Genomic DNA, 10939 nt, shown 5'->3' on the forward strand with positions numbered 1-10939 from the left:
GTTTTATTTAAAAAAAAAAAAGCATTTTCGCTCCCCATGTGGTGCCTTTCGGCTGCAGAAAGAGCCGTGCGGGGCCGGGAGGTGGCAGCGGAGACGCGGGTTTGGGGGCTTGTGGTTAAATCTGTTGGAAGAGGCGGCACCGAAGGGCTGGAACGTGTTTTTCGGTGAGGGAGGAGCTGCTGTGCAGGGATGTGCTTGAAAACTCCGGGAAGTTGAGCTCGCTGAAGTGGAACAACTGCTGGTTTGAATGGGAGGCGAGGGGGAGCAGCTCTGTGTGAAAAACACAACGGCAAAACTGTGAACAAAATATTTAATGTGGTAACTTATGTTTCACGTGTATGTGCACATAAAATGCGTAATCTGGTCCAAAATATGGGACTTTGTTTACATGGTGCGATAGTAAGTGTAATATGGTAATTGTGCACGGTAATAGCACAATGCTGTGTTATTTTTTCACTATAAGAATTATATAGTAATTATTTTAATTTTCCTGTATATGTTCAGCCTCAGGATTCAGACATGTTGTGGTGGCGATTTTTTTTTTAACTCCAATCTGCTTTCAGCTTCTGAAATAACTTTTGTCTTTTTCTGATTTTATTGTTGTAAATGAGAGGGGTTTTTTTGTAAAATCTTTGTGATTGGAAGTTATTAATTTCCTTGAATATTGATGCATTTGATGCCCGAGTACAATTGAAATGAAAAGTGACTTGTTTTTAATCACTCAGGACTAATTACTTAACTTGATTTCTTTCTCTCTCTGTTACTTTTGTTGAAGCTGCTGCACCAACGCCAGAGCTGCAGCTCGCACTAATTACCAGCTCAGGGAAGGAGATAAGGTTTAAAACCAGATGGAATTTGAACCACCCTGTTTCCTGTGGGGTTTGATCCCCTTCAGGACAGGGCCATGAGTCCTCTGCTGAAGCCACAACCGCATCTACCGGTGCAAGAGTTAGTCATGTAAGATGATTAAAAATAAAGTCATTTTAAACAGCCTTTAAATATTAAATAAGTTTTATATACACTTACTCAGAATAAAAATAACTTTCATTTTGCCTCCATTAAAATGGAGTATTTTGTGAAATGGAGGTGGAAAGCAGTGAAGAGGAATAACTTTAGAGACTCCATTGGACCTGTGTGGCCATAGTTACTCCAGACTTTTTATTAATTCATTTCTAATGTGCATCGTTACTGCCAAAGCATGTTGAATGATGGGTTGCAATCAATATGCTGCTGTAATGTTATCTTTACTTTCTGGTTTTATTTTACATTTGTGTCTCACTCCTATCATTACACTAAACAGTCTGATTTCAGAGCTTCTGTCTAACGCTTGGATGAGATTCAGCTTCTGATTTATTTACTTATTTATTTGAATCTTTTGAGAGAAAGGAGATTTGGAAAAGGCATCAGCAGACTGTCTGTGGGGAGGATGTAGCGCTTGGTGCTGGTGTGGCTCAGCACCTGAGCTCTCCTTCAGTCTCTGTGCGAAGGACGCACCAAAACCACCGTGGGGACATCTCCAACATGCCATTGAAACAGGTGATTTTTAAGGGCAAAGTGTCTCTGATCGGTGATGAGCAAGACGGTTCACAGCTCTCTGGCTACTGGTTTGAGACTCTCATATTTGTGCTTTACAGACAAATGATATTTCATCAAAATCTTCATTAAATGAAGCTGGCAACTTCTTCCCCATCAGAGGAAGGTCACAAGACCATTTGTTTCAAAAGGGGAAACGGTGTAAATAACGTCACCTCTGTAAGTCAGGTGGGTGACAGAACAGAACTGAAGTTCTGCTGGTGGAATTGAGGTTGTTTTGAACATTCTGGCGCCTTGATCCCTCAGCCACCTTTGCTGTTTTTAAGTGATGTGTTGTGGCTGTTGGGAGCTCAGCAGCGTTGCGCCACAAACATCTCAATTCATTTTTTTTAACATCCTCTTTTAGATTTACTGTCACTTTGTATTCAAACCCGCGCGCTTTTCCAGTGGGATCACTTCTCTTTTAAAAGGAAAAAGTGAGGAACTAAATCATGTGTATGTTGGTTTGTTTTTTCTTTCCACAGACACAACAGTGAAGACAGAGTATGTAAGAATCTGTTCTCTTGTAGCAGGAGAGCTCTGGGCAATGCAGTTATCCGCCTCTCTTACCCGACTAGGATTGGTAAGTCTGGGCTTTTTCTATCGTCCCCCTCCCCCTTTTTTCTCCCCTTATGCTTTGTTCCACAATGTAGGCACCATTCACTTTATTTGAAAGAAAGCAGTTTTGCTCAGATTACCATATTTTAGCTCTACATTGACACTGTGAGCCTTTTCAAAGCAATACAGCCAAATTTTTTAGCACATAAGGTTCTGGCTACCTGTGTTCTGATTTTCAGAAGCAAATGAGACACGCAGTGTTCCAAATACCATTGATGTTCAGCAAGATTTAGACTGCCAGATGAGTACTGTCTCTTTCCAAAATGGCACTTGGTTTCCTGAGACCCTGAAGTGCTTAAGAGAATATTGTCCTGCTTTTTGCATATGTAAACGGTTCCACAGATGAACAGTTACGCTAATACAAGCAGGAGAAGACATGGCATACTGAAATTCTCCTCTTCTTTGGTCTCACTTGTGCACATATCACAATTCCAGTGTTACCTTCGGCTTTGGGGAGGGAACAGTGCGATTAAAGCTAAAAAAACAATGCTGAAAGGGAAAAAAGGAAATGGTTGTAATGTGGCAGTGTGTAAATTTAGGAGGGAAGTTGAAAATTTCCATCTCTCAAGTAATTAGAGCATTAGAATAGCTTTCAGGAAGGAGTCCTAGGATTAAAGTGACCCAGTGCATCAAGTTTCATTGTAGAACAAATGAACCAGATTATATGGTTTGGTTGCTGACAGTTAGAAGCAAAGGAGTAGAGTGAGGAGGATCTTTCTGGTTATATATCAAATATCATATTAAACTTGCAGAGGTTTAATTTGTGTGGAGAGCTATCTAGTAACTTGCGTGGAATTACTACTGATATAAGTTGCCAGCAGTGTGAAAAGCTTTAATTTTCCTTGCTGTAGGTAGAGTTTTTGGTGTCTTTCAAACAGCATTGCCAGTATGTCATGTTTTTTGGCAGGATTACTGTGTACTGTTCAGTAAAACTGCCTCCCCCTTGCCTGTCCCCTCTATTTCAAACCATGAGCACACTAGAGGTGTGTGAAGGTACTTGAAATATGCAGAGATTAAAGAGACATTTGAAGAACAGAGGAATTTTCTTCTGTTCATCTTTTACATGGGTGATCATCTCTTGCTTAGTGACTTCAGGTCAGACTTGGCTGTAAATGGAAATAATCCCATTGACTTTAACAGTAGGAGAATTGAAAAGGAACAATAAGGAGTCAGTAGACATGGTAGATTATTTTGAGGTGTGTTGACTAGCTGCTAATTATTCACATGTATTTAGTAAAAGTGTGGAGCCTGTAGATACACAAGATTACTGGTCCTTGCTGTTGGGGAAGACAAATTGGTATCTTATCTTTTAAAAGAACAGAAGTGATACTACAGATGAAGAACCCAGTTAATGTCCTTCATATATCTTCAGAATTATTTTTTTGTTGAGATGGTATAGAGGTTGAAATTGTAGAAAAGCATACACTTTACTAAAAAGAAGTATTCTAGAGAAAAAGAAAAATCAGTCTTTATGAAAAGTTCATGGTTCAATTTTTATTTCTCTTCCTCTTTGTCCACATGGGTTTGAGGTGCTCTGCTGGTTTGCCTCTCACTCGCAGGTCTGCATGGAGCTCTGGTGATTAGACTGTTACTCACATGTGTCATCATGTTGGCCGAAGGCATCTTGTGTAGCCTCATCTATAAAGAAAACTGTCATCAAGAGAAGCCTCGCGCATCTTGTGCCTCCAAAAAGGATAAAGAGGGAATCTGGAGAGAGAAACTTGTAGACAACCCCAGAATTAAAGGCTTTGCTGATGGACCCGAGAAGCAGGATGAGATTTCTGTTAGAAGTAGCCAGATGGAACACAGGAGCAGTCCTCAGCGGAGACCCATAAGAGAGGTACCTGTGAAAGATGAGAAAACGCTTGTCAAAGGAACCGTGTCACCAGCTTTACACATCCCCAAAAGAGAGCAGAGCGCTGAAGAGATGGATTTGTACAGATCCTGGTCATGCAACAGCATTTATCTGAACTATCCTGACTTACACATCAGGGGAGACCGTGTTGGAGACCACACATGTGATTCAGGTTGTGTTTTGGACCATATGTATGAGGAACTTCCTGATGGCCCCGTTTTAATGTCCGTAGACATTCCCCTCGGGCCGTCACCTCCATGTGAGCGTTCTGAAAAGCCCTGGATAAAGTCCCTGCCCGCAGACGACGCTGGAGAAAAGAGCATTGTGCTCCGTGAGGAGCCTCTTTCCAACTCTGTGCTCAACAAGTACGTGGAAACCAAAGTGGCAGAGTTCTATAAACAGTTTTTTGAAGAAAACTTGACCAGGTGTGGTTCTGTAACAAACCTCCTTGCTTGTAGTTTGATAAGGAATAACCTGAACCAGATGAGCTTTCAGATATCGCAGGAGCAGAACACAGAAGTGGCAAAAGCCAGAGAAGTGTTCCTGCACTCTTTAGCTTTGTTTAGCTTGTGCAACACTACAAACAGAAGTAGTTTGGAATTTAGTACTCCAAACTTACAAATCTCAAACCCAGCATGCACCAAAAAGAGCGCAAGGGTGGACTTGACGTTGTGATTGCATCTGCTTAGCTGAGGAGATGAGTACCAGTCAGATAAGAATATTTCTCTCCAAGGATTAGGTTGGGAATTGAAAATATTTGCACACTACTGACTTTTTCAAATAAACATTTTAAGGCTTAAACTGTACTTTGTTAGCAGAGGTCACTGTTTCCTGTTTTCTTTTTTTCTAATACAGAATTTGAAATGAATTTGTCTCTAAAATACTAGTCAATCGTATTTTTATAATGTGTGTGTCCTCCATCTAAGACTCTGGCTGTAATTATAGTCCTGTACCATTGAATTTTCTTTTGCCATAAAAAAAAATAAAGATGTGTACTGATAAAACTTTGCTGTAAGAGACTGATCCAGCCGGTAAATAGAAATAATCAAATTTGCTGGATTTTGGATTAGCTGAAACTCAGGTTTTGGACATTCACATTCAAACTTTGCTCCTACAAACATTGATCACGGTGAATGAAAAATATTTCTTTGCTTTGAAAATCTTGTCAGCAGATGGAGATGTTCAGAACTCCGGATTATTTTGTGTATATTATCATGTGTATTGACATGAAACGTCAATCAACGCGCTGATATTGGTGCACATGTACATTTGCACTGCATGGCTGGAGCATGTTAAAATGAAAATCCACGTGATTAGTTGATCAAGATTGTGAAAGTAGTTAATTTTCTGTAAAAATGTTCTTTCTTTTAAATAAACCCTCACCTCTTCTTTGAAATCAGCTCAGCTTTCTGTCAGTATGTTATTTTATGTTCCATCTGAGTTTTTAGTAACGGATTCTGCTGTTATTTCCTTGGGAATGAAGCGCCTGCAGCCTCAGCAAACAAAGACGACAGCAACGTTCCTGAGAAGGTATTGCTAACTTTCTTCATCTTCCTTTGCAAATTTAAATGTGGATTTTGATAGGGAGATTTTGTTACTTACCTTTCAAACCCATTTTCTTTTTCTATTTCTTTTTCACAACGAGTGTTTCACCTGGAAAGTAATCACTGTGTCACTGTTGTAAAATGATGGATGAATGAGACTCTGACCTGGGATGTGGAAGTTTCCTTCTATAGTATTATCGAAGGAAACCTCTTTACTTGTACTACTGGACCCTTAATAAGCTGTACTTATGTGAAGATTGCTCCTTCATGGGGCTTGTTTTGGAGGAGGAGGAGGATGTGGCTGCTGCTGTGTGTGTCATTGTATGTGGTGTCAAATAGTCCGCAAAATGTTGCGTGTGTCATGGGAAGGGAGCGGTGCCTGTTTTCACTAGCAGGAGAAAATGGCTCGGTGAACTCCCGTTACATTGGGGAAAAATCACGTATCAGGAGTGCTTTTCCATACTGCTGACAGACAGCAGCTGTATTTTGTTACAAACAAAAGCAGTGCTGTATTTTACAGGTCAGACACACGTGGTTGAATTCTGGCTGTCAGTTGTGTTTAACCATGTGCCAAAACATCTGAAATAGGAGAAATACTGACAGGGAATTTTTGCTTTTATTTCCAGTTCTTTCTGTTTTCCCACAGAGAAACGTTCATCAAGTTCTGGGACCAGGACCCTGAGTAAACTGGGCTTGGAAGTTAGTGAGTCCAATTAACTGAGATTTATAATTAGGTTGTCATTCTGCAGCCTGCTCTCTGTGGTCAGTGGTGGGAGTTAAGCCCCCATAGAAGGTGACTCAGTTTTTCTGGTATCTACCAAATGTCAGATCTAGTGGTGGTTTCCTTTGGTACTTTAATTCAGGATTTCCAGAGGTTTACAACCATTTGGCAGATGAATCTCAAAATTCACCTCTATCTGGAGCAGGGATTATTTGCCACAAAAAGGATGGCCAGGTGTGTGGAGTAATTTTCCACCAATTGCTGTTCTTACATTCTGCAGGTTAAAATCTAGAAAGAAGCAGCACTGGGGCTCGTGGGGGATTTCCGTGTCTAATGCTGCTTCTCCTTGAGGGTAAAGTGGAAACAGCGTCTTTCCTAAATATAGCGTCAGTTGTGTAGAATTGCAACATGCAGTTAGCTAACGCTGCCTTATGTCTTATTTTGGTAGCATCACTGCAGCTGAATTAGCCCCAAAGAGAGCTTCTAGTGTTAATTTCTCCCTGCTGTTTACATGGGAGTGGAAAACTGAGCTTTGCTCTGAGTGTGGAGTTTTACTCGTCAAAGCTGAAGCTCTTTGCTTTATATTGAGACGTGTGGTATGGTTCTAATTCGCTTCTTGTGCCTTTGTTTTAGGCTTTTCTGCAGACTCTGAGGTCTTCCCGTACCCAGCTGTACCCAGCTCCATTTAGGCTTCCCAAGCTCTAAGGCACAGCAGATGCTGAGTTCCCTGGGATATTATAATATGTATATATCTAAATATTATAATATCCCAGGTAACTCTCAGCATACATATAATATAGAAATGCACCCACAGAATATTGCTCATGTGTAAGCTCTGACTTACTAATTAGGGGTCTCTGATGCTCCTCAAAAAAATTCTTTTTTTGTGCAATAATATAATTTCTTAATAAGCTGTGTTGCTATTTTTTTGTTCTCATTCCCTATCTGTAGCCACTCCACACTTCTGCTTTCCAGTGACAAGTTTGTAAGATGCACTGACCAGTTATTTACTCGCTCTGTCCATTGCTCAACCATAATAGAGCTGGTGTTCCAGTAATTACTACTCTGACATTAACAAAAGTTAACGAAGAAGAGGGAGAGAAAACCCAGACTCACACCTGCTCTCACTCATTGTTTCACATGAATAACATTTGTGAGCTTAATGGAACAGGGAACATAACTGCAAACTATTTCCAAAAAATCTTGGCTTGAAGTTTTAATTTAACAGATTCTGTTTGTTCTTATTCCTCTTTCCTGTGAATTGAATTACAAAAACCTCTGCTGGAACAGAAAATAAAAACTTTAATGTTAAATTGGACTGTAAAGTTATATGTCTGGATATTTGTACTGGTGTTGGTTGAATTTTGGTCAGATTTATTGAATATTTATATATAATAAATACAGCTTAGGAAGGGAGCCACCTGCTTATGCTGACTGCACAAAAAGAAACCAAGGTGTGCATTCAGAACCAATGTTTGGCACGTGGGACTGAGCGTGGTGCTCAGCAAGCTGGTGAATGGGGATTGATTACACTGAACTAAAATATCCATCTCAGTAATAAACACACAATCTCAAGGAGGCAGAACACGCTCACACCTGTCTGGGGTGAGAAAATATTGTGCTCATGTATGTTGGATCTACTACAGCTTTATGACAGGACATTTACAGTCATAACTTTAATGCTGGTGGCATTGCAGTTTTCCTCTTTGGCTCTTGCTTTAATTTGGAATTACAGAACTGTCATGACCGCACACCATGACAACAGCAATTTTCAGTGTTGGTTTGTCCAGGCTTGTGGAGTTTCCCTGTGGGTGGTTTGGTCTGGGGACAGGAAATGTTGAGTAAACTGGTAGAAAATGATGAATGAGAAGAATTTCTTCCATCCTCCCCTGCAGCTGAGGCTGTGAGGACAAGCACCAAGGGCAGGAAAAATCTTGGGCTGTGCTTTGTGAGGACGGCTTGAAGGCTTCTTGGAAGTCCTATTGTTCTGGGGTCCTAATTAATGAGAAACAACTTCCATGTCATGGTTGACTCCTTATTTAAAAACAGCCTCTGAGTCTGTTAGGCTGACCCATACTACACCTCCGTGACCCAGAGATTTTTTGTTGTTGCATAGATTTAAGAACCTTAGTTTGATGATGTAAAAAGTCAAGAGTATTAAAAGTATCATTTGCTGGAAGAAACCTCATCCCACCACTTGAATATGAATCTGATTTGCAATTGTGTGAGTTTTGTGTGCATCTCTGGGAATTAAAAGTTTGGAGTTCAAATCAGAAAAATAGTTTTTAGATTACCAAAAAGAACAAGTATTAGTTTTATTGAGACTGCAGTAACAGGCTTCTCCAGTTATAGTGATGAAGAAAAATATTGAAGGCCGTTTAGTTTCCAAGTCACTTAAGCGATTTCTCAGAGTGCTCAAGCTCTTATTGCCAAAAGCAGAATCCAAACAGAAGTTGGTACCAAAATGATTAAAGTGGGACTCAGCCTATGCCCTATTCTTTAAAACTGTGTTAATTAGGCAGCTGTTAAATGTAAAGCTGCAGTGCGGGCAGTTTGCAAGTCTGCTGTGGGCTTCCAAACAGGCAGAGCAGTGTGGAAACCATATGGGAAAAGAGTATGTGCAAGGCAAGGAGAATATGGATCTCTTGGTTCTTCACAATGTTGGTATGGGAGGGTCTGTTGGTTGAAATCTCTCCATTTAGGCAAGGTTTAGTGATAAATCTGTGATTTTTCATGTTAGTGAAATGTTAAGCAATGAACTGCAGAATTTGCATTTAGCACTGTACATGTTCTCTGCGGCTTCCTGATGATGAGAAAGACTGTAGGTAAAGAGAATGTCTTTTTAAAATTTATTCTTCTTTACTCATTTCTTATTAATATTGAATTTCCTCACTGTAATTTTGTTCAAATTCTTGTTAAACACAGGTTTTGAATGGAGTCCCTGATGTTAAGTTAAAAGTGCATCGTTGCCTGGGCTCTGCGGGGGGCACAGGAGTTGAGCAGCGCATCAGCTCATCCAGCTCCCTGCCACCAACAAAGTGACTTTCTCGATATATTCATGGCCTGTGATATACTGAGAAAACCCCCCTCTATGGCTTTGAATTTCAAGGGGTTTTCCACGCCTGCTGTACGGAATAGCTGAGCGCAATCCTTCCCAGCAAGGGAAGTATGATGTGGGTTGGTCTTAATTTCAGTTCTGATTAAAGCTTCTTGCTACACTGCCTGTCTGCTTCATGTGCTTTCTGTGTTTGCTTGCAGGCTTGCATACAGATGGAAAGCTGTACTCTTCTGTCCCAGCTTCTGCAGGAAAAGGATCAGTATCTTATGTGCAGTTGTCACTGTACTTATTAAATTGTAATGGAAAGCACAGGCAATGAGGAGGAGAAACTGAAAATGAAGGTGATTATGTATGAAAATATGAGCAGTTTCCATTCTGATGGGGGGAAAAAAGAGATTTTGTGCATTCATAAATGAGAACAGCTTTCTCCTCCAAGTTTTAGGCAATGCATTTAAACAAATGGCCGTTCTGATGTTAGTGGGAAAAAAATCATCTTTACATACCAAATGTAGAGATCATTAACAGTTTTATCTTTTCACAGTGAGCTGATTAAACGGGGTGTGAAGGTAACTCTTTAGGAGCATCTTTATGTGTGTCCCACAGCTTTTGTTGGAGAGCTGTAAATGTGGTGTGTGGGTTTGTTTTTGTTTTTTTGTTAAACGATAGATGCATTCGTAGTGAAAAAGAGGAGTTATAGTATATGCAGAAGTAATTACACATCAGGAAAGTAAGATAAAAGGTTTAACATCTTTCCTTTTGCTCTCGAAGTAAGTAAAGAAAAATAATCTGTTGCCATTGATTAAGGAGTTAAATATTTTAACATAAGATTTTCATTGCAGGAGCCTGAATTCTGGTCACTCCTGCTGTATCACACAATACTCTGTTCTTCTGATAGTCGTCTTCATTCCAGCAGGAGCAAGGTACCTGTCGATACAATTATGGGGATCAGAGTCTAGCCTGGAAACATGAAAATATGGGAAAGCACATTACATTAGAAAAAAGAAACCTGAAAGCATGTCAATAAACATATGATGAGATGGACTCACATTAAAAAGTGGTTCAATACTATCAATGCCATTACGAGAGGACCAACATGTATTATGTTATCATAGAACTTTGGAAAAACATTTTGTCTTTGGCTTTTGGTTTATTTATAATACATGATGAACGGGGATACATGTGAGAATTTAAGGGAAGAAGGAAGCTTAGTTATATAGAACTGCAAGGTAAAACAATTCAAAACAGAAAAACGAGGAGTTTCAAAATCCTAAAATCAAAGTTGAAGATTCTCACTGCAACTGTCCTCACAGAAAGGAGCAGGAAACCAGTGAAACAATTTCATTTAAAACTCTGCACACGGACCTGGTTCAGACTCCTTCCCCCTCCATTAACAGTTTATACATTTTCCTTAAGAACCATGGTGAGTTTTGCCCTGTTCAGAAAGGTTTGCTGAGCAGTTCAGGTACATAAGTATGATGTGTATCTCTTCACCTATAACTTCATTCGAAAGAGGCACATATTTTAACATTATCCTCTCTGTTGACCTTCCTGAGATGCTGTCCCAACTCAGT

General features: G+C 40.0%; 1 protein-coding gene across 8 annotated transcripts; it reads left to right on the forward strand.

Annotated features, from left to right (window-relative positions):
- The first annotated feature begins 32 nt into the window (after positions 1-32).
- On the forward strand, positions 33-5444 carry LOC136106516 (TLR adapter interacting with SLC15A4 on the lysosome-like). Of its 8 annotated transcripts, none has more exons than XM_071813457.1 (5): positions 33-164; positions 776-1536; positions 1635-1761; positions 2058-2155; positions 3750-5444. In XM_071813457.1, exon 5 carries the CDS (start codon positions 3797-3799, stop codon positions 4718-4720), a length of 924 nt encoding a protein of 307 aa, XP_071669558.1. In that variant the 5' UTR covers positions 33-164; positions 776-1536; positions 1635-1761; positions 2058-2155; positions 3750-3796; the 3' UTR covers positions 4721-5444. The 8 variants fall into 8 exon arrangements, with proteins under 8 accessions (XP_071669558.1, XP_071669561.1, XP_071669559.1 ...); XM_071813460.1 differs by having other exon boundaries at positions 77-164; positions 1383-1536; XM_071813458.1 differs by having other exon boundaries at positions 131-957; positions 1381-1536.
- Positions 5445-10939: the final 5495 nt, after the last annotated feature.

This window comes from Patagioenas fasciata, chromosome 11 (genome assembly GCF_037038585.1).
Source record: "Patagioenas fasciata isolate bPatFas1 chromosome 11, bPatFas1.hap1, whole genome shotgun sequence".
Classification (NCBI taxonomy): domain Eukaryota; kingdom Metazoa; phylum Chordata; class Aves; order Columbiformes; family Columbidae; genus Patagioenas; species Patagioenas fasciata.

Bases quoted from the DNA above. Each gene is read 5' to 3' on its own strand.
- LOC136106516 (XM_071813457.1), top strand. From the start codon at position 3,797: ATGTTGGCCGAAGGCATCTTGTGTAGCCTCATCTATAAAGAAAACTGT.